The following is a 24376-nucleotide window of genomic DNA, read 5'->3' as shown; positions in this document are numbered from 1 at the left end:
CGTAGCTGGGAAAACAAGGGGCATAAGGAGGGATCCTAGACCGCCCTTGGCTCCCTTTCTATGTATTCTTTCTCTGCTGCATCTCGGCATAAGAGCAGCGCCCTACGCAATTCCGAAACAGCCCAGGAGTAGAAGCCCCTGACCACCACGTAAAAGGTCTCCCACTTAACGAAGGGCAAAAAGGCTAAGCCCACATTATGTTCGAAGAAATCAACAAATCTGTCTCTGACACTGCATCCCATAAGCAGGGATCCTTAAGAGCGGAAGGTTGTAGGCACCACGCGGGATGGGGTAACATAGCCTACTCCAATTCACTCCCAATCCCAGGGGGCTACGGTCCAATAATTCCCGTCCCACGTACTCAAGAGAAGAAAAAGAGGGGCACAGAGCCAGGGAGTTGAGGCGAATTCCTGGGTGATGATGTCACAAAATACTGGCAATGGTGGGGATATTAGGAAGGGAGGAATGGGAACAGTCAAGGGTGGGATCCACGGTGCAGATAAAGCCCCCCCCCTCCCAAGGGGCATAGGCAGGTGAGTCCAAGCAGCCATGTGGGAGGAAAGGCAGTGCAGAATTCGTGGTTGATCAGAGTTGGCATAAAGGCTGCCCAGCATCAGTGGCGAGCCATCCATGACTGTTTCCAGCAGGACAAGGTAGCCTTCAGGGTCTATTATCTGTGTCACCACCCTCTAAGGGACTCCCACCTGCACCCAGATTAGTGTGCCCCAAGCATATGTGGAAAAGTCAGTAGTGAAGACCTGGCCCCTCCAGTACTTCTGATGATGTAGCCCCTCAGCCCTCAAAATGTGGGCTTCTTGATGTAGGACTATTTGAACTCCACTGCATTTAAGAAAAGTGTGTATTTTATAGTGTTTGGAGGTGGTGTGCATGCCTCCCAATGTTTCCATAGTAGGGTGCTGAGCCCTAGAGCTGGTAATGCCGGGGGTGGGGGGGGGGGCTTAGTGGGAGGGTGGGGAAGGGGGTGGGAGTACAGGCTGGCCGGGGGGGAACTGAACTGGTTCAAATGGAAATAACACAACGAGTACCTTGGGCAAGCGGGTACATGGCTGGCTGCCCAAGCAGTCAAACAATTGTTCTTCATAGGGGTGGAAACTGGTGAAGCAAAAGCAGCCATAAGGGGCAGGCAAGGCTCTATAATGTTGGATAATAGGGGGGGCATACAGTGTGTATAAAAGGAGTCGGGAAGTCCAAATTGTTGAAATTTGTTCAATTGCTTTAAAATTGGTATCGGCAACTGAATCCTCACTAGCACAACCTCACAATGGGATGTCGATGTTCATAAACCTAAAACATAAAAACAATAAAAAGAATTCAAGATTCAATAAAAATGCTTGTCGGACACTTGTAACATAAATACTCAATCGTATACTTATGTGGTTGAAGTCTTTTATTCTTATTAGAAAACATATTTCAAACCGGATACAATTAACACATGTAAGCACACAAATAACAAAATAATCTGTTATAACACAATTATTCCATTGACTACATTTCTAAATCGCTCCATCCATGGCAAACTTAAGCCTTAGCATACTTCAGCCAACACGTGTTTCGCAGCGAACTAAACCCCGCTTTTTCAGGGCCCAAACGAGATCAATTAAAAAAATGTAGGCTAAATCAGATGATTAGCGTCGGCTATATTCATTTACAAGAACATCCCAATAATAATCATTTTAAATTGCAATCATAGATGGATATTGCATTTTACATCATATGCATCCTATATTTGACAAGTCCATACAACACTTGATTAGACAAATTCTAATCCAAGTCCTGGTTTTCGAGTTTGCCCAGAGAACCAATATAAAGATTGTAGTTTTAGACCAAAAAAAAACACTTCTTCACAATAGTATAAATAATCTCCTTGTAATTTGGTTGAAGATTCCATTTGTCTCTAAGTTGGAATCTATCTGTTGATACTACATGTGATGGTTTGATTGTGGAACAAGTATTAATAGTGTGTGGCCTCCCAAAAGGACTTTTCATATAAGATCTAATAATCACAATTATCATGTCCATCCTCTCGGAATATCCCATGTACATGAGGTTGGTCTGTCACCCAAAAAGAAGAGAAATATAAACAAAAGAAAATACTGAAAAAGAACATGAAACAGATAGGCTTCAGTATGTAACCCACATTGGTATATACATTTCTAGTTATGTAGCTATTCATAGCAAACAGCCACATTGAATCCCTGCATTTCATAGTCAAGCCTTCTAAAGTGCGGGTTGGCCACTGCATTAATCCTTCATAGCTACCCACGTATTGAACAAAGGCACACTTCAGGAAAAAAAAAGACAGCAATTCATTAGACCCCAATGGAGCTAAAGCAGTTTAACACTGTAAATAAGTCCGAATGTGGCCCGATTCTGAGCATTTAAAATGACAACACTGTAGCAAAGATAAACGTATCAAAAAAGCAATTCATTTAGTTCAAATGAAACCAAATAAGGTAACATAATTACATGAGAACGCGATCTGTCTCTGAGCTTTGGTAAATAGCTACACTGTACCAAAGTTAAACATGCAATTTCTTTGGCTCCAATGTAACCGAGCAAATTAACGCTGTGAATATCTGAAACAGCAGTCCGATTCGAAGTGTTCGAAAATGAATATGCTGTAGCAAAATTGAAGACCTATCTGAAATAATGTGCTCATCTGATAAAGGTGATGCACTACCCTCTAGAGATTATGAATTTCCCTGCATCTGTCCTTTCTGCCTTAACATCATGATATCAAACTGAAGTAGGAAAATCGAGGAAAAGGAGAAAAAATCAGAACACTACAGTCTTAGTCGGAGCTAATCCGTGCTGTAGTGAGATAAACTATCTCCTTCTAAGTGCTTCCCTGTCTTTATCAAGACAAAAGGTCCATCCGCATGGTAGTGTTTCTGAATAACTAACGGCCACAGAAAATGAGCCCTTATATATACAGATTTGTCACTAATTGATTGCACCTGGGCCCAATAAACATTAAAAATATTTTTGCTCTAAGTGAGCTATTCAGCCCAACTGGATTCATAAGCTGAACTAGCACAGACAGCTATCCCAAAGAAAATATGTTTATACTACTGGCAAGCATGTCCTTTTTCATCTAGAACAATGTAATTCTACAAGTGTACGATAAAGGTTCTCCATGTCCATTCGTTCAAAAGGAAGAAAGAGAAAAGTCAAAATCTATGAAAATGACAAACTGAACTTTATAATAAAAACAATCCTGCTACAGTCCAATATGGGATTTAAACTCATTACCTGCCACACTCAAAATATCGCCAACATGCCGATAGGCTATTCCTGAATTACCTACTGCTATAGAAACTGAGACATGAAGATAGTCGCAAATCTAGCAATACAACGGAAATCCTCATTATCAATTTTAAACGTCATGAAAATTCTTTTTTTAAATAGAGTATGAAGATGGCCTGTTCTAGTCTATACCAGATGATTATAATACAATCCCATATAGGGATTCAAACTCTTAACCTCACCACACTTATACTCTCCACTTTACGCCGTTCGGCTATTCTGGTATTACATATTGCTGTGAATCCTGTAAAACAAAGTGAAACACAATATTACACTGTAAACATTTTTGACAAACACTAAGTTGCATATCCAAAATCCCCTGATGTAAGATGAAAATAGAAAATATGTATATTTAAATATTCTTTATAGTGAATTAGTTGCGTCCATGGGGACGAATCAAACTCCAATTCTTGCTTAGCTAATATGTTCACCATCAGAGCCGATCGGCTCTCAGAACTAAGTAGTATAACCCCGTTTGGAGTGATCAACTAGCATCTAGTCGTTATAATTGTATAATACCAAGAGCATCATTAGCCAGTGTATAAACCACAACGTCAATCAATATGTTCTCTTCTTCTAATCGTGTGCCACTCGTTCTTTAACTTTCTATCTTCAATGCCGAGTCTTCTGACTAGGAAAGTCATACCATAAATAGAAGGGGTGGTAAACTAAGTTAGAATCAGATGTTCTGCATGATTAGAGAGTTGTATGAAGTTCTCTGTCTAGATTCAAACCTATATTTACTGTGTGCAGTGTTTCAATCCACCAGGTTTCTTTAAGGCATAGTTTGCGATTTCTATCTCCTCCTGTACAATTAGCCTTTATGTGTTCAATGCCAATAACCCTGACAACTGATATGTCTTCTTCCTTGAAGTGTTTGCTCCAAGGTGACTTACAATCTATTTTTTTAATCTAATTGATATGTTCTTTGATTCTTTCTTTTAGAGGGCTAATGGGTTAACCAGCATAAAGTTTTTGACGTTCACATGTAAACCAATACACACAAAAGACAGTGTAACAGTTGATGAATGATCAGATTTTAAATAGTTTACTGCCATCTTGACTTGTAAATTCTTTGGTTTTGTCTGAAATGTACTGCAAACATACACAGTCATTACACTTGTAACACCCACAGGGTTTTCTTGCAGCCAATTGGTTATTTCACTCTTTTGAAATCTAATGGTATCACCTGGGATAAGTATATTCTTGAGGGTTTGTGCTCTTCTGAAGTTAACCAATGGTTTAGTCGGAAAAGCGTCATGCAGATCTTTATCAGTTTTTAGAATTGCTTAATGCTTTTTGATAATACTATATATCTTACTGTTTTCTGCTCAGAACTTAGTAATAAATCTTATTTGTTGACTTTTATTTGATATTTTATTTTTCCATCTCTCCTGAGAAGGGTGTCTCGTGGCACTTTCTGGGCTCATCTGGCTTATTCCAACGGTATTTTCAAAGGGCAGTTTCTCTACCCAAGTCTATTAAGAGTTCTCAGTTCTTCCAAGCAATATTCCTCACTATTTGTACAGTTCTCTTATGTCTGATGATCAACAGATAGGCTCTTACAAGAGAATGGTTTATACTATTTTGAAGAGGTGCTTTTTTGGTCTAATATTGCGATCTATTTCGCTGGGCAAACAGGAAAACCTGAATGGTATTTGGCTTCGCATTTGTCAAATCAAGTACTTGTATGCAATTGTCAAAATATAGTATTATAGTGATGTAAAATGCAGGATCCATCTGTGAATGAACTTTAAAATGATTATATGTTGGTAGGGATATTCTTATAACTGAATATAGCTGATGCTAATCATCTGATTTAGCCTATATTTTTAAAATATTTGCCATGTTTAATTGGTGTTGTTTCAACCCTGAAGAAGCGGCTTAGTTCACGTGTTGGGTGAAGTTTGATATGGCTAAAGCTTTCTATGGATAGAGTTATTTAGAAATGTAGTCCATGGAATAATTGTGTTCTATCAGATCATTTTGTTATTTGTGTGCCTACATGTGTTAATTGTGTATGGTTTCAAATAAGAATTCTGATACAATTAACAACGAAAGAGACTTCAACTGCATAAGTGTACTACTGAGGATTTTTTATTAAGCACCCGACAAACATGAGTATCCCTCTAAATAGGGGTGCCTGTAAGTTTGGTGGACAGAGCACTGTTCCATGTTTGCAGCGGAGTGTCCTGTGCATTAAACTCAAAGCTAGCCCCCTTGATCCTTGTTTATTATTTAAGGTTCCATAAGACCCCCTACCATACATGCAAACACTATTGCTCGGGGTTCCTGGAACTGAATCTGAATCAAGAAAGACTTCTTGGCGAATTTGTCCCAGTGCTTCATTACTGCCTGGCAGATGTTTAGTACTAGCTCTGATGCAACATACTGTATCTTGCTCGTTTTTAGTTCTATATTTTTTATGTTAGATGTTATATTTTATGTCTCAGGTCTCTGATTCTGTTTCCATTCGTATGTACAGTGCTCTGATACTCTTGGGTCATATTCACGCTTTATAAACCACTTTAAATAAAAAACAAAATAAATAAAAATACCCCCATTACATAAAGTCCAATTATGGTGGAGCACTCTAGATTGTGATCCCGGTGTGTCAGCCCTCATTACCTGATAAGTATTTTTTCGTTTTGCTTGGGTTTGCAGAACTCCAAGCTCTCTGCAGGTTTCCTCGTCAGGGAATTGCACTGCTACATCAAGCTCATATCTACAAACAGCAAGGATCGGGTAGTTTGTCAAATTACAACTGAACGTTCTACCGCGTCACTTTTAAGCCCAAGCATAATTCATGCCCCATACAATAATCTCTTTTCAGGTGTACTCCAGCCCCCGGCCTCTGCGTGTGGGGTATTATGAGACAGACGGCTTCATCATGTCCACTCCTTCCATGAGACGCGCAGTGCTGGAGATGAAGCTGATGCTGGAGAAAGCTGGACACACGGTGCGTATCTGAAAAAGCCTTTTGTTTTTAGGTTTTACCTAAAGATATTGTTAGCTGTTTTGTCAGCCTCGTGTTTTGTCAAACGCGTATATTAAAAGTAAGTACATACAGGGGCCCTATTCATCCATTCAAGGGTCATTCACATTTTGCACCGGCTCACCACAGTAGAGTGCATGAGGACTGGCCTGTCCCCATCAACCATTAGGTCTCCTCTGTACATACATCTTAAGCGTAGTCGACTTGAGTCCCGCAGCTGGTAGCCCAATCTCTGCTTTTATATATACTTTTATGTTTGTTAATTGTTTCTGCGACCAGTCATTTTTTTATGCAAATATATGCATTCTAATGTTAGAGTCTAGCATTTTTAAACGTTTATATCACTTATATGTTTTTCATTCCTATTGCATGGGTTCGAAAAAATAAATAAATAAAAGATTGCATCTTTGCCAAAGCAAGATCTATTAGGTCTGCAATGTGTGTCTGTCTTCATGCCCAAATGTATTTGAGTGAGACATTAACAACAGTTACAACAGTGAAAGCTGGGTCATAGTTACTATTTGCTATAAGGTATATGCGAAACCACCAATTAAATGTTTTTATAATGTTGCATATAGCTATTCGAAATCAAGTTTTGGTGGTTTTTGATGCAATCCAAATTCTATCCAAGTTAACATTCATTCAGCTTCATTCGTTTCAGATATTTGATATAGGCTGGGCCTTCCGCCAGGAGGCTGCGGAGCTCTTGCCACAGAATATTGTTATTGTTGCAGTGGCATCTAGGCATGGTGTGCTTTATGTACAGCTGTATGGTGCAGTTTGTCATTTTAGGACCAGATGTCAGAAACTAGTATGTGATGGGGAAATTAGTCGTTGCCATGGACTAGAAACAGTTCTTCAATCAATCTTTTTCCTTTTCATGAGCTTACAATTGGTGGCAAAGGGAAAGGAAGGAATTTACTAAATATAGTACCATAGCTGAGATTAAAACTCAGGTGGATGACTATGCTATTTTTGATGCCCTGGGCAGAAAGTGGAAAGTGAGAGGCCCCTCTATTTTTTTTTATCTGACAAGAAATCACAGTAACATCACAGGAAGTGACATTACTTAACATTTACCACTCTTTGATAACATAGAACCGACTTTACAAGGAGTCTCTTCTCTGGGCATCAGTAAAAGTGATAAAAACATAGATAGTTAAATATGTAATAAACATAAATACCTATATTCTTTTGCTCCATTAATTGTATATTTATTGCATTAATTTCACGATCTGGAACTGCTATGCCAAGCACTTTTTCTGACAAGCTAATAGGGTTGGCACAAAGTCAATCACATGCAAAGTCTATTCCTGAAGGGGCGGTTGAGCAGGGGAAAGTAATAACTTAATAATTAGCATTTTATATAGACCTTCATTTTGTACATCTGTTTTTGAACAATATAAATAATATGCCACTGTCACTGATTTTATGACTGAACCTACCTTGCAAGATTCCAACTCACAACCTCCAGTACACCTGAGAGTAGTATCACTGCTGGCAGCTTTCTGCCCACTGAGCCATCCTGCTGGTAGTATACATGCGTCAGGTAGCTTGACATTTGATTAACTGTTCCCCAGACTCACTAGACGTTTTAGGGACTTGAATCCAACAACCTTTGACAAAGCCAGTAGGTCTCGAGACCCATTGGTTTTTCTAATCCATTCGGGCAAAGCTGTATAGCATCGTCAAAAGAGAAAACCAACAATTGCGACAATTTGTAGATTTGTGCATGCATTTATACACATGCACCTACAAAATGATTAGGACGGCTATTTTTATTTACAGATCCGAGATGGATTGGTAAATAAAACAAGTAAATGAAATAGAGCGAAATGCCCTTTGTAGGTCGAGCCTGGGCAGCGCATTCGTTGCTCTGTGAGGCATGCTGTATTGGAATATGGACTTGAAGCTCCACCTACTCTCTGCCCATACTTTCCATCGGCTTGTCATTGTCCTTTGTAAAACTGCGGCTATTCATTGGTGAAAAAGCTTAGTAGTCCCTCCTTAGTACTGCCTTGTCTCATTTTGGAACCTCAAATCGCGACACCCTCTGTTACGTGTGTTGTTGCTCGGTAGGCTTTGGTTAAAGCCTCCGAGCACTATTTTCTGAAATAGCATTGTCCTGCCTGCTGTTGCAAGCAGGACACGCTCCCTCCTAAGCAGCAAAAGGCTACGCTTTAACTTTAACAATGGTGCCCATGCGCCTATTGTCAGCTATTCCGCATCTCCCGCTTTCCCTACGTTACCTTAGCGCTGTTGTGTTGCCTGGACGTAAGTAACTCTGAGATCCCTGGAGCCTCTGCAGACATGACATACAGCGGCAGAAGGTTTGTTCGCTTTAGCTGATTTGGGGGTCCTCCCTAACTTAGGGAGAGAACCAAGCAGATGCCTTTAACACAAAGAGCACATCATGCTGAACGATTTGTGGTGGTCCCATCCTCCTAGGACCACCCCAAGCACAATTATGGGCAAAAATACAATCCCAACCAAAGGCCCTGCAAAGCATTACGGGACAAGATTCTAGAGTGCAGTGAATATTCTAGTATCCAATATCAAACCATTCCTCAAGGGGCAGCGCTCTCTCGGCTCAGCTGAGAGCTAATACTATAATTTTCACTGCACTCTAGAATCTCGCCCCATAATGCTTTGCTGGGCCTTTGGTTGGCATTGTATTTTTTCCCATAACTTTGCTTGGGTGGTCCTTGGAGAATGGGAGCACCACCAAATCGTTCAGCATGATATGCTCTTTGTGTTCAAGGCATCTGCTTGGTCCTCCCCCCTAGGTTAGGGAGGACCCCAAAATCACCACCTCTCTCATTGCCTGATAGCTTTCAAAGCTCACTTTTGTGAATTGGTTATATGCTTTTTAGCATGTAAAGGTAAAGTTGTTTTGTCAAAGGGTTGTGGGTGCAGTAGCTAACTCCACTACATGGCAGAGTTGGAGATTTTTCATGAATTCCTTGTTTTCTGTGTAATGCGTAGTTAGCAAATCTCCGCAACCTCCGCTAGCAGAGCGGAGTTCATTGCCCACGGTTACTTCTGGCTCCCTTTCTCCCTACTGGCCTGCCGGAAGGATACTCCTACATGATAGTTCATGCCACTGGACATTTGTCACCAAAGATGGCTTCTGAACTTTATTCTCCCCCAAACTGCCGCTTGGCCACCTAGGTTTACAACACAGGGGTGTCGTCTGGTGAGCCCATGTCTCGAAGGGATAATTCCTGAAGCAATTCGTGCTAATTTTGAGTTGGGGTTTTGTGGAGTGGGAGGGTAAGTTGACTCAACCTGATTGGGGGGTTGGTGTAGGTGGGAGGGTGGCTGTTGAATTGGGGGTGTTTGGGGCATCCCAGTGTAGGACCTTCTTAGACATTCAGCTCAAACCTAAGATCATACTTTGCAGTGCCACTTTTAGAACTCTGCGGGACGGGCATACCTTCCTGCAATTAAGGCTGGACCCTGTCCATTTGGAGTATCTTGATTCCCCAATCACCCTGGAGGAGATAGCCCAGGTCATTGCGAGCCTGTCTGGAGACAAGGCCCCTGGCCTAGGCGGGCTAACACTGGCTTTCTACAAGGAGTATGCTCCTCTTTTAATCCTGCATCTCATAAAATGTACCAAGACTCGCTCAGAAAGGGCCATCTTCTTCCGTCTTTATGAGAGGCAGTTATAGTGCCCTCCAGAAACTGGATCAACCTGTGGAACATTGTGACTCCTACCGCCCCCTCCCCTAATAAATATAGACAGCAAGATATACACCAAAGTGTTGGCAAACCGCTTATTGCCCCTCATGCCCCTGATCATGAAACCAGAGCAGTCGGGCTTTATCCCCAAACATGCCACATCGCACCATCTCCACACTACATTTGCTGTAATGCACCACATTCACCCTTCCATTCCAGTAGTGGCTGCCCTGTTGGATGCCATCAAGGCATTCGACTCCCTAGAGTGGATATTCCTTTTCCCGCTGCTTCAGCACCTGGGGCTTAGCCCTAAGTTTATGCAACAGATACAGCTTCTATATACTCTCCCCACAGCTGCGTCAGACTCAACGGGCATGTCTCAGAACCGATCAAAATAGTGCGGGACACAAGGCAGGGATACCCCTTATCCCTACTCCTGTTTTCCATAGCTATGGAACCACTGGCGGCTAGATTGCACCAGCATCATGCCGACAGAGGTATTGGCTTCACGATGCGTGGCCTGGTTGTGTCAATGTACGCTTATGGTATCACCCTTTATAGACGAGAACCACAGACCAATTTAGAACCGTTGACACGAGAGGTGGTACGCTTTGGGGTGTATTCAGGAATCCAGATAAATTGGAACAAATTGATCCTATTCCCGCTTACGGAGGCCAAGACTCCCTATGCAACTGAGTTTCCACTGAGATGGGCAGAGGAACCGACCAGGTGCCTAGGTATATGGCTCAGTTGAGACCCAGAAGAGCTGTGGCGAGTGAATTATGGTTGTGTAATGAATTTGCTGGAGATGCATGTCCAGCTGTGGACCAAACTTCCGCTATCCTTAGCAGGCCACATAGCCATTGCAACAATTGTAATATTACCCAAGTTTTTATATCTTTTTGTCAATGTTCCACTTCCACTCCACTAACGGCACACTTCTTTAAGTGGCTGAGGTCAAATATGATTGCGCTGGGATGGACGGGGGTGGGCAAACGACGGCCACTTACAAACTCCTAATATTGCAGCTCACATAGGGGGTACTAGGGGTGCCAGACATGCAGTTGTATGCCCTATGTACCCAGGCACACTATCTGCCCTTTTGGCTCCATCCGACCCCGTTCCAACTGCATGCAGCGTCCCCATGGCCACTTGCAACAGCACTGTTCCAAGCCTACAAGAAACCCAGAGCTGAAACGAACACAGTGGAATGTGTGAGGTGGGCATGGGATGGTTTTCGTCCGTAGACATGCTGGCCTCGCAACACTGTACGCACCTTCTATATCACTGGCCAACAATCCTATGTTCCCGCACAGGAGCACTTGGCATCAAAGTCTTTGCTGACCAATACATGGAAGGCCAGTTAATTTCTTTGCCTGCAGGCACTGACACATGCATCCCCACGCTATAAGACACGCTATTGTATTACCGAATCGGAGCTGCTTTCCGTATATTGCATAGCACTTGCCCTGCCCCCCTCCTGTCTCTTTGACACTGGAAGAAGTATACTCATCTACATCACCACACAAGCTTAATACTTGGCTTTACATCCTCACAATGGCTGCCTCCCCGGTAAGTGCTTTGAAAGTGAGAGCTGCCTCGGAGGAGGACCTGGGATCTGACATGTCCAATGCACAGTGGGATTATTGCTGGGGTCTAATTGTAATGCTGTCCCCTAACTAAAGACTGAGATTAATACATTTTAAATACACAAACCGACTATGCTGCATGCAGTTGCAGCTCTTTAGAATGGGACTAGTTGCTGACTCATGCTGCCTGCCCTATCACGAGCCTAACGCCACATTTTTGCATCTGGTATTGCCATGCCCTAGGGTGGTGAGCTTCTGGGCTGTGGTTTGAGGTACGGTGAGCCGCATCATAGAGGCGCCATTTCCATCCGACCCCATGGGTACATGAAAGACACCCCTGAAGTCTACCAACGCCTCATCGCAATGCTACTTTTGCAGGCCAAATGCAGAATGGCGATACACTGGGGTAGGAGGCCGGCCCCCACCAGCCAGGCCTGGCTAACTGCCTATGGTCAGGAACAATTAACAATGTACTGAGACTTCATGCTGCCAGGATCTTGTCCCAAAGACATTTGGGCGCCACTTACCTACGACACCAGGGCACCGACTGGGCAGGCGCACTTTCTCATGATTCATTCAAAGCGTGATTAGCCCACTTGGACAACTTCCCCCCTCATCTAGTATGTCTCCACTACTCTGCACTATATGTTTTATACATTTGGGGTGTGTGCTGTTGGAGCTGTATAGAGATTGCCCTGCTACTTTACATGACTCCTAGTGATGTACCTCTTACATAATGTTGCATGTCTTATGATGTATCGGGACAGTATATTGCTGCATTACATCTAACTGCTGAGTGAACTTGTTGGGTTATGTTCTCTTTTCTGGAAAATAAAGGGTCTTCTCCTTCCACAACATCGCATTGCAATTCCGCACTGCCCCAGTAACATAGCCATCACCACCAGTTTCCTGTAGTGTGGAGGGGTGTCTGCTACCTAGCAGAGGAGGGCCACCATACAAGTGATAGTTAAGGTGTTCTTTATCATTATCTCTGTTGCCGCTGTTACCCTTGACCAGGAAGTCCTAACCTCCATGCAGGTCCAGGCTAGGTGGAGGCAATCGGCATTAGGACTGGAGCTTCTACTACATGTTGAAGCGTGCGACAAGCTGCAGAGAACCACCTGTTACAGGGGGTGGGGGTGGGGGGGATAATAAACTTTATACAAAAAACAATACTTTATTAGCCTGTATTTAGTCTTTAGTCTGTCTACATATGCAAGTATACTTACCGCGGCCGGCCCATAAGGGTTGTAGGCTCTCTGCTGTGTACCTTGATTCTTTGAATAAAGGTTTTTAAAAAAAAAAAAAAAACAATGGAGCCACTATATATAAGTAATATCCACCCCTAGATCCCGCTCCCAATGTTGTCTGGTAGAGATGACTCCCTACTCATTCCGTTCAGCGTGGGGTTCTATAATCTGCTGATGAATTTGGCGGGCCAGGGACTGGCCAAGAGGACGCTCAAGGACTCCTCTTCAGGTGGGTCTTCTGAGAATATGAGGAATAGTCTCCATATCACATTCTATTAGGTGCAGTAAGGAAGTGTTTCTAGCAGTGAATTGGGCAACGCCCCCTTCTTTAAGTTCTTTTTGACATTATAACAGTTTGCTAAAAACAATTAGAGTTAATTTCATTGACCTTGTAATTTCTATGACCCCTATTTTGCCACAGGCTCTGGACTTACCTCCTTCTCGTACTTAGAGGAAATCGGATGTAACTTTTCTGTCATTAAGATTATTGGAATCGAGTCACTCTCATTAAACTCAAAGCGGCCATTTTCATATTTCGCCTTCTGAAAGGTGTGCTTCTTAGGCAGTGAGTGTCTATAAACTGGTAAGATGTGGTGCCCATTTTGACTATGGGTATGTATTTCAGATTGGTGTATTCCAGATCTGCTCCCATTTAAATCTTCATTTATGCTTACTTGGGAGAGGTTTTGGTGAATGGTGCAACTTGTCACATGTTCTTGAGGGGGTCAACCATGCACAGTGGGAAGAAGTAATATTAGACTTGTCGGTGGCCGTTGATACAGTCCCGCATGCCAGGCTCCTGGAAAGTATTGAGAAGCTTGGTTTCGGTGGCTCTGCGTTAAAGTGGCTGGCCTCTTTTCTCAAGGACAGAAGTCAGGTTGTTTGGACTCCACCCTTTACGACCACCATTCTGAATTTGAAAGTGGGGGTCGTGCAGGTCTCTGTACTGAGCCCTACAGTTTTCAATTTGTATATGTCCCCATTAGCTTAATTGATTGAAGCATGCGGGGCTAAAATAATTTCATAGGCTGTGATACCCAGCTGCTTTATACCTGTGAAAAAGGGGCAGATTTTGAGGGCGAGACGATCAGATTATGCCTCTCCAGGATGTTCAGTTCGTTGTTGAGGAACCAACTGAAGTGTAATCCTGAGAAATCTGAGATTCTTTTTTTGGTTCACCGCCCCACTTCAGTGAAGACCCTGGTGGCCAGGGATATGTCTCCCCGATCCTCTGCTCAAATCACGGTCAAGGATCTGGGCATCTCTTTTGATAATTCTCTCTCGATGAGATCCCGAGTCCAGCCAGTAGTGGGTACCTGTATTGGTCTACTGCGAATGCTGAGGAAACTCCTACCCCTGCTATCACTAAATACGAGGAAAACGGTGGTCCAGGCACTATTCACCTCCAAATTGGACAATGTGAATGTCCTGTCCATGGGTGCTCCTGAGTATCTTCTCAACTGCTTGTAGGTAGTTCCAAATGCAGTGGCGAGACTGGCGCTTATGCTTAATCCCAGGACACAGATGTCCCTACACCTTAAAGCTCTACAGTGGTTTCCAGTAAGAAAGAGTATTAACTTCAAGGCTCTAGTGCTGTTTTTCAAAGCCTTATACTGTATAGGTGCAGGCCATCTCAGGAAGAGGGTGTCTCATTACACACCATCCAGAATGCTGAAGTCTTCCTTGAATGAACTAGACTCGGTTCCCAGGATACGCCGAGCCTGTTCCGGAGGAACCTGCTTCTGATGTCACTTTGATCTATAACCGACCTTGCGGTTTTTAGAAAACAGCTTAAAACCTGGCTATTCTGCAACTAAAGGGTACTTGGAGAGATAGATGGAGACCATTAGCACTGGGACACTCGCGCTGAGTAACCGCGCGCTGTATAAATGTGATCATTCATTCATTCAAAAAGGACTGCTGTGCTGCTGAAAAGATTGTCACTCTGCTGTACTCTGCTGGACTCCTGCTTTGCTGTACCTGCCCTGCTGCCAGCTGCTGTTCTTGCCTCTACATCCCCAGAACCAAAGTGACTCCAAAGGCTTGTTGGCTTGCCTCCTGCTCTGAAGTCTCGGGGACACCAAAGACTTCCAACAACCCTGCTACAGCCTCAAGGCTCTGCAAACTGTGAGCGCGTTCTGCAATTCAGTCCTGGGCCCTTAGAAGTGGGTTTTCTGGCTTTTTTTCTGCAAAATCCTTGCATCGCCATCGTTGTGCCAGTTGGAACCGACACATCTCTCCTCGACCTTGGTGCATGGTGCTAAGGATGAGGACATCTCATCACTGGCTCGTTCGCCGATGAAGCTTCTTGGACTGCGTGGATAGGAACTGATGCATCGCCTACATCTAGCCAGACTGACAACAACGCATCGCCTCCTCTGCTCCTCGTATCCGGTCTTCGACAGTGACGCATCTTCTTTCCAAAGGTACTTTTTCAGTGGGACAAGGTTGGTCCCTATACTCCAGCACCGTCGGTCTGAACCTTTTGATTTACCCTTGTCGAGCGCAACCAGATGCCCCGGGATGGGGCTTTATGCTTTTAGGCACTATATTTCAGTTTACTCTTTAAAAATTCATAACTCCGGTTCAATTTATTGGATGTTTTTCGTTTTGGTCTTGTTTTGCTTATTAAATTAAGCTCAGTTGATCTAATGTGGTGTGAATTATTTTTGGGTGGTGTTTGGACTGTTTTACTGTACTTAGGGCCTCATGTAGGTAGCGTACCAGTTACCACTTCTTAAATACCGAGCCGTACCGACTCGGTATTTAAGAAGTGGTAACTCGTATGTAGGTAATGAGTCGGTAATTTTTACCGATTCGTTACTAGTCGGTGATTACCGAATCGGTATTTACCGATTCGGTAATGAGGCATACCTTCCCATTGATGGGAAGGTATGCCTCATTACCGAATCGGTAAATACCGATTCGGTAATGGGGGGAACACATACAAGGGTGGCAGGGTGTCACATTGACACCCTGTTGCACCCCTGTTTCGGCCATGTGTGCACATGTGGCACACATACATGCCCTAAGGGCATGTATGTATGCCACATTGCACACAGCTACGCGCGTAAAAATGCATTTACACATACATTCATTATTTACCACCAACTATAAGTTGGTGGTAAATACCGACTCATTAACACACACACACACTCCCCCTACATCTCGATTTTGCTTTCGGAACTTACCGAATCGGTAAAATTACCGATTCGGAAAAGTTACCGATTCGGTAACATTACCGATTCGGTATTATTACCGAATCGGTAATTTTACCGATTCGGTAAATTCCGAATTCCCCCTACATACCAATGGCCAAAATACCGGTCGGTAACGGTATTATTACCGAAAATCGGCCGTTACCGACCGGTATTTGGCTTCCTACATGAGGCCCTTAGTGTTGCACAAATACTTTACACAATGCCTCTTAAGTTACGCATGCTTTCTCTGTGCCATGCTTCCAGAGGGTGAGCACAGTTTGAAATAAGGTGTGTATTTAACTTACACTGACTAGGACTGGTTCCTACTTGGACAGGGTGCATACCTCTGCCAATTTGAGGCCCAATTTCTAACAGGCACATTAATGCACACTTGGATAACTATGTCTGGTGATCCTGTGCTTGCGGATGTGCAGGTCTGATTGCATCCGTTGCTGTGTGTCTGGTAGTCTGTGTGCATGAATGTCCGTAAATCTGGTGTTCTGGTCGCCTATAAAACTATGTATATCGGTAGCTGCATGTCTGTTACTCTGTGACTATGCGCTGGCTCTTATTTGCATTAGTGCCTGTAGGCTGTGTGTGCATGGATGTTTGTTTGTGTTTCTTTGTCTGCATATGTGCATGTTTGATTAACCCATGTTAAGGTGTGTGTGGATGCTGTATATCTCTATATGCATTCACTACAAAGGCCAAACATTTTCGCTTTCTAAATGCTCGTTTTACTTAAAGTAAACACAAGGAGATGATGGACGGAGCGCTGAAACTTTTCAGACACTCAATCCCAGTCACAGATCTGGGTTGAATCCATCATCCTTCTTTAGCATGCTTTGCCACCTCAGTTCAGACAAAGCTATATGCAAATCAGTCTTGACCCTGTACCTCATGGGATTTAACCCAGATCTCTTGACTGGGTGTGAACGTTTTGATTTGTTCAGCATTCCGTCCATCAATTGTGTGCCTTTTGCATCCTCGCCCTAAGTGCGCCGGGTATACCCAGACCTGGGACCCGTGCTAACTATGCCACTGGATTCAAGCTTTCCTGGCTGATGAGGGGTGAAACTCCGAAACCGGTCCTAGAATGCTTGTTTCCGGTTCAGGGAGGACCTGGCTTAGCAGTTCGGGCTGGACTGTTCCCATGAAGCACAGGGTCAAGACTGACTTTACAGCTTAAATGATTACTGTAAAGCAAAAGGTTTTAAAGTGAACCCAACAAAAAAGAAATATATGACAATAAGGCCACAGAGAAGTTTTAAGAACAAAATATACCTGAATGGTACAGAACTAAAACTAGCATTTCATTTCGTATACTTGGGGGTCACCTTAGACTCAAAACTTTCTTGGGCGCCACAAATGGAGAAGTCAAAGGCTATTTTAACACAGAACTCCATCCCTATTGTAAAGAAACAATCTGCAACATTCTCCAAAGCTATCACTCCAGCCCTGGAAGTATACAAGGCCAGAGCCTAATCTGCTGCCCTATACGGTGAGGAGATTTGGGGAAGTGGAACCCTCAAACCCTTAAGTATAGAAAATAAAATCCTGAGAATGATTGTTGCCCTTCCCCAACGTACTCCATTTATTCCCCTGATCTATGACTTGTGCATTAAACGCCTGGAGTATTTGACAATTTGGAGAACACTGTCGCTTTGGATCAGAACCTGGACAACACCGGAGCTAATTGTGTACAGAGAATCATTGATCGAACTCCTGGCACTCGAAACTCAAACCACGTTCCCCTGGTTGATCCACATTAGAAAATGGCTTTTGGATCAAGGACTTCGCAGATATTGGTTGAACCCCAGTCTGCTGACTCCTGAGTCAAAAAGTGAAATTAAATTGTTATTTTGGGAATTTGTGAAAGACAAGGTAACTCAAAACGGTTCACATGGAAGCTTAACTACACAATTCCTTGAGTTTAAAACGACTCCTCATTTTGTGCCATTTTTAGATGAGATAGAACCGCTACTGACAAAGTGCTTATATTTGAAATGTAGATATGGAATTTTACAACTAAACAGCTTTGTTGCAAAACGGCCATGGTTACAAAACAAGGAGGGGGATCCTCGTTGTGCTTTATGTCAAATGGGGGTTGATGAAGATATTGCACACGTTTTGTTTTTCTGCTCAGCATACAAATCAGGTAGAAGAAAATAGATAAAACCGTTAGCCAGGTGCCTCAGTGTCAGGAGAATTAATGTTATGCTGAGAATACTAAAAACTGACAACTCCCGATTAATAGTCTTTAGTCTCAGCCGATTTCTACTGGCCATTAATGTTATAAGGAAAAAGGGATGGCAAAACGTATAACTTTATAAATCTGGCTGCTAATCCAAAGTATTTACTCCGATATAATGTTGTACAATTTGGCAGAAATTATTACGACAAAACTCATACCGAACTTTATATCATGGTCAAGATTAAACGAAAAACATAAAAGAAAATAGTAGAAGTGACGGCGTAAAAACTGAAGCCTTTTAAATCTATATGCACTGTACTAGTGTCCAAGTTTTTAGTAATAATCCAATGATTTTAAGATTTGATAGTTTTTATTACAGGTATCTCATGGGATCTTAAAGAATATTTAAATTTTAGTACTTTTTTTAATAGCTTGAATATAAACCATTTCATGCCGATGATGTTGTGGTATAGTGAAATAACTTGAACCACTCTGCCCCTAATGCATATGCACTTTCTAAGAATTTATCATTATCATAGAATAAATTGTGTTTTTAGCTATATAAGTGAACACGTTATTAGGGTAATTTTTATACTTCCAAAGAAAGGTGGCACTTACCTAGATCCAATACGAACTGTAAATAGACCACATGTACATAAATTTGACAGTGTGAGCAATGGAGAATGTGTTTTAATTCTATTGATGCATGTATTGCCTTAAAGACCGAAATAAAGTATTTGAATTGGGATTACGGATTCCTGAGTGTCTGCACAAAAGGGGCGTAAACATGAGGAAGAAATTCTCCTCCAACCAGATCTTGGCAAAGCTTCTATGAACGGAACTCCATGGTGAACTTTAACCTACGAAAACTTGGTTCGGCCTTTTTGCATCCACTGAGTATAAGACTGAGTATCAGCATCCGAATATGACTAGAGAGATTTGTGCTTCTAGAGGAGCTGGAACATAGACCATTCATCAAGGGAACAAGTGCCTTGTTTGCACTCAATGGTTTTCAACCAAAGTTCCAAGCAGCCTTAAGTGTGACCAAGGTATAAGGGGAGCTAGTGAGGTAGTGGTCTGAAGAGGTTTGCTATAGGTTCATATATAGAAGGGGACAATATGCTAATCTAAAACAGTGAGTCATGCCCTTTGTCAAAGACATGGGAAGAAGTGGATCTCTAGAATGCAAACCAATTAGCTGTCTAAAGAATTATTTTTGAAAACAGTGTCTTGAACAATGAGCCTGTAATCAAACACAGAGGCGGATGTATTCAAAGTGTTAGTGTAATACAATTTTAAAGGGGCCAGAATGAATGCCAAATCCTGCAGAGAAAGTTTTTAGAATTCCTATCTTAGGTAACCACTAAAGTCATTCTTTTGGATATCTTGGTGCTGTCTGCTATCTTTAGACCGACTCCTTATTTATCAAACTCCTTTACTTTATCAAAAAAACCCTGGTGAAGGCGAGTATTTTGCCTGATAGATGTATGTGGTATGAGGTTCATATATGTAGTCTTGCCTTTAACAGATGGACGCCTCACTCAACAGAAGTCAGTAGTTATTACAAATAGATCAATAGGCTGGTTACAAGTCGGCAAAGTAGTTAAATTCACTAAACTTTAATTTCTTGCTAAACAACTTGTGTTTTAGCCTGTGTTTCATACTGCAGTTTTGCAGTTTTTAAGCAAGGTAGTAAACAGTGCTACTACTCGCAAGTTTAATGGTGTTCATTTGGGCAGGGTGAAGACTGAGTCTTCCTCGTAAGGATTCAAATTTGTGACTGGTAGGTGAATGCCTGGTAGGTCAGCAGCCAGCGTTAGGGCACTGAGCCATCCCACCAGCTTAAAGGCATACCTAATTTATGCACGTATCAATCTTTGATGGATTTTGAAAAATTGTGGAGAGCTAAGAGCATTTGTTGTTGAGATACTGAGAGGAATGAGAAGTGAAGTTCAGCAAATAGCAGGTTAATCAACTACAGAAAAGACAACTATGAAAACCATTACATGAGGGTATGTGCTTCTTCATTAATGTTGCTTATTCCAGCATCTCTTTGATTAAACACCTCTTCAGAGCTAGTGATTTCTGCTTTCAGATGACAGAAGACCAGGGCAAGGAAGCACTAGGGTCCCTTGACAAAAGAAGTTTACATTGGTACCCACCTATTACGGCGTTCCTTGGTGGGTAAAGCTCTCACACTAGACATGTGGGATGGGAAAGATGGCTGTGTGAACAGGGCTTGATCAGAAGTTGTATTTGTAGATGCCGCCTAAATCCAGGTTTACCATTGACATTTTCCTCGGATGTAGGTATGTATTTTTCAATACACTGAAAGGTTTAGACCGCTATGCTAATCTCCTTCTTTTCTTTTTAGCTGGTCGCCTTCACGCCTCCACACGTAGAGTATGCCACTGTTGAGCTGGGCTACAAAGGACTTCTGTCAGATGGAGGTGACACTTTTCTTGACAAATTGTGAGTATTTCATGATTGTGTCTTAATCTGGGAAGTACAATTTACAAACTGCTTGGGGGTCATTGAGTTCAATTGCTTTTTATTTCACTGTCTACCAATGGTGCTTTTGTTCCATACTGTAGGCTGTCAATACTAGTTATATTTTTCCTCATATTTTAATTAATGTTTTCCAGCTATCACTAAGACAGAAATAAAGAGTTATACAATGCCTTCCTTGAAGAGTTTATAATACATGCGACAATATGCAACAAGTTTCAGGACAATACAGGCACTTAATCGAAGAACAAATCCATTAATAGCCAATGTTCTTCACAGTGCCATGCATGAGTGAGTGTTGCCTTGCGTATTGGCAGGGTTTGCTGATGCTCACCCTATATAGAGGTACTTGTTTGTTGGCCCAAGGTTACAATGTTCGACAATAGGGCGTTCTTAGTTTGCTTTGGCAAACTATCCTATGTTAACAAAAGGTACTACAGCGCAACCTGGCTTGACTTCCAAGGGGGACAGATTAATATTAGGCGTTTTTCTCACACCTAAACAGATAATTCGCATATTTAGTCAAACATTTAGGAAATTCAGTGCATCAGAGAGTTATAGTGTTCAGAATACTTTGTCAAACATACACAAATACACTGGGCAACTTTCGCCCTCCAAGTAAAGTCAAGCAGGTATCTTACAGCATTGTCTTGCTTATATCTAAATGTATTATTTGCATTCTAATGTTTGAGGTAGTAGCTTTTGAGATGGATGGATCCACAGGCTCAACATTTACAGTACCATACAATAGCTTTCTAGAGGACAGGTTGCCACCAGTTATGTTAAGTTATGAGCACATATACACCAAAGGGTCTCTTGACACTATGTAACTATCCCAACATGTCTCAGGATACCTATTAATAGGCTTGCTTGATGAGTCAAGTCTTCAGCATGTGTCTGAACTTCTCATAATTTAAGGTGGTCCTGAGATCCAGGGCCAGGAAATTCCCCACAAGAAGGGGTGCCTTAAAACCTGACTCCACCTACCCTATTCCTCCTAAATTTGGGGATCACTAACAAGTGCAAATGGGTGGATCTAAGATCTCTGGTGGGGCAGTACTTTGAATCCGAAATTTAATAAAAGCTGGATTTTCCATGTGCAAATCTTTGAAAATAGTTCAACATGTTTTGAATGTAGATCTATGTGCCACTGGGACCCAGTGAAGGTCTTTTGCCACTTTAGAAATAGGGCAGTGTTTGGGAAGCTGATAAATCAGCCGAGCAGCCCTGGTTTTGGACTAAGTGAAGCCTCTATGTAAGATGGGAGACCCAATAAAAGAGAATTGGCATAGTCAATTCTTGACATGACCAAAGCTATTATAACTTAAAGCAAGGTGTCGGTAGTAAGGAATTTCTTGATCTTTTAAATTCTGTGAAGTTGGAAAAAGCAGGAGGATATCACTTAGCCAAGTTGCAGTTTCAGAGATAGATCCTTCGTCAATCATGAAACCAAGACTTTTTACCTACTTCTTTGAAGAGGGGGAAGGGCTCCTCTCATTGGGCCATAAGGAAGAACGCCAAAGGTTGGGCTTATTTTGGTGAGCACTATCTCTGATTTGTCAGAGTTTAGTTTCAAGTGGTTGCTGTTCATCCAATCCCGGATGAACAGCATTGTGTCCTGGAAATGCAGCTTAGAATTTGCGGAGCATGTCAGCAGCATAGTTAACATTTTTAACTTTCATGTTTTTGAGGGAGTGAACCAGGGGTTTGAGATATAAATTTAAAGGATGAGGGTAGAGAAAAGAGCCTTGTGGTACCATCAATTCACTTTAGGAGAATTGAAAGGGGAAAGTCTAACTGACTGAAATCTGTCCCTGAGAAAAGAGACAATCAAATTGATTGCTGAGACCTGTAATGTAACAGTGTGTAATGTGAACATTGAACGGATAGTGGATGGATGGGACCTTTCATATCCTTATGATCTGCTTTACTTGATAATATGAAGGGATGGAATTTTGTTAGAAACCTTAAAGAACAAGGAGACTGGTGTGGCAATCCATATGTTGGGTGGTTAATTTGGTAACATTCATTTATAAGAAAATGATCTATTTACCTTTCGGACGTAAGCTGTACAACTGGCTGCTGTATGCAGAACAGGATTTTCCCCTGCGCCATTCATGTACCTAGATGAAAGGTCTTTGCTAGATTATAAATTGTGTTGAGAACTCTTGTTTCTTTTACCAATAAACTGCTTTCTGTTTCAGCAAAGGGGACTTAGTCGACCCAAACATGAAAGACCAAATCAGGTTTTATCGAATTCCACGTTTGATAAAGGCCCTCTTGTCCATTATTACAAAGCCACTGGTGAGAATTTTATTTGTTCTTTTATTGCCATGACTTATGTTCCTCAAACCATGTCTTACGCTACATGGCTATCCCAAGGACTGTTGTTCCCACAACTTCATTGTTGTCCCATTGTGTACCTGACTAACACATTTCCGACCATGTGACTGAAATATTTGTAGCCCAATGAGTGGCATCCCTCTAGTTCAAAAATTATCACATCTCCAGACCCTTGAGTGATCCATGTTGCCTGACTGGGTTCTTTCTCCCCATGACTGACAAGACTCAAATTTCATGACTGATCTGTGATTGACATATCATATCGCCAAATACCAATATGTCACTAACAGTTTTAACATCACATCCAATGACATAATCCTGGTATATTTACAGCCAATGAGTGACAACCCTGGTCCATGATGGACCTGCCTGGAGTATCTTCACCCCCAAATGACATATCTTCATCCCAATAAGGAGTATAACGCTGACGGAGACTTCTACACTACAGTATACGTTATTATGACGGATTTGTGTTCTGTCCTATCACATACATAGCTACCAATTTTTGACTGACGACTGTGACCCCACAACACCTTTTGCTTGAAATGGAATTGCTATCTGTCCATGGAGTTGTCCAAATCGATGGGTGATGTATTAAATTGGGTTTTTGCTTTCTGGGGTACTAAATCTCCTCATGCACCAACCACAATCCTTGCCAGGGTGAACAGCAAAACAAAATCACTAAATTAACCTATGCTTAGTCCTCTGGTAGCTTGGCACCAAAGAAGTCCGACTTAACTTAAAGGCAATGTGTAAAGTATTTTTGCAGTACTCAAACAATAATAAAGGGAAAAGAGCACACAAGAAAACTCCCACACCAATTTAGAAAAATAGAGAACATTGTCATAAATACAATGACACCTAAATGAATTAAATACAATCAGTAGACCCGGAGGTATAAAGTTTTTTTTTGTTTTTAGTGAAAAATAGCACTTAAAAGATCAAAGCTCCAACTGCAGGCATCTAGTCGCACAATACTTTGTCCCAATCGAAAGTTATAGCCCATTGCGATGGGGCGCTGTTCGTCTACACAATGTGGATAGGAAATTCTACTAAAGAGGGAACAATTCAAGTATTAACTAAACTATCTCAAACTCAAGATTCAGATAAGTTCTCAATTGGATCCCACAAAAATGGTTTTTCTTCCTCTGATAGCAGCAGAGCAGTCCTCTGAGGTACAAAGCAGGCCTCTAGTGCCAGGGCAGTCCTGTGGGGTTTCTCTGCAGGTCCAGGAGTGATCTGAAGAATTGGTCTGAGGGTCCAATATTTTTACCTGGTGCCAGACT

The 24376-nt window shown here is 42.1% G+C and overlaps 1 protein-coding gene across 1 annotated transcript in view; it reads left to right on the top strand.

The window, feature by feature from the left end:
* LOC146835079 (vitamin D3 hydroxylase-associated protein-like) overlaps positions 1–24376 on the top strand; it is a 296163-nt gene that overhangs the window by 196252 nt on the left and 75535 nt on the right. The window contains exons 8-10 of the mRNA XM_085602745.1: positions 6161–6286; positions 20614–20711; positions 22952–23051. Of these exons, the coding sequence (XP_085458871.1) occupies positions 6161–6286; positions 20614–20711; positions 22952–23051 (324 nt within the window). The remainder of the gene's footprint in view (positions 1–6160; positions 6287–20613; positions 20712–22951; positions 23052–24376) is intronic.

The sequence above is a fragment of the Triturus cristatus genome, chromosome 4_2, assembly GCF_964204655.1.
Source record: "Triturus cristatus chromosome 4_2, aTriCri1.1, whole genome shotgun sequence".
NCBI classification, from domain to species: domain Eukaryota; kingdom Metazoa; phylum Chordata; class Amphibia; order Caudata; family Salamandridae; genus Triturus; species Triturus cristatus.
The sequence above is the reverse complement of the archived record's forward strand: the minus strand, read 5'-3'. Positions and strand labels throughout refer to the sequence as shown.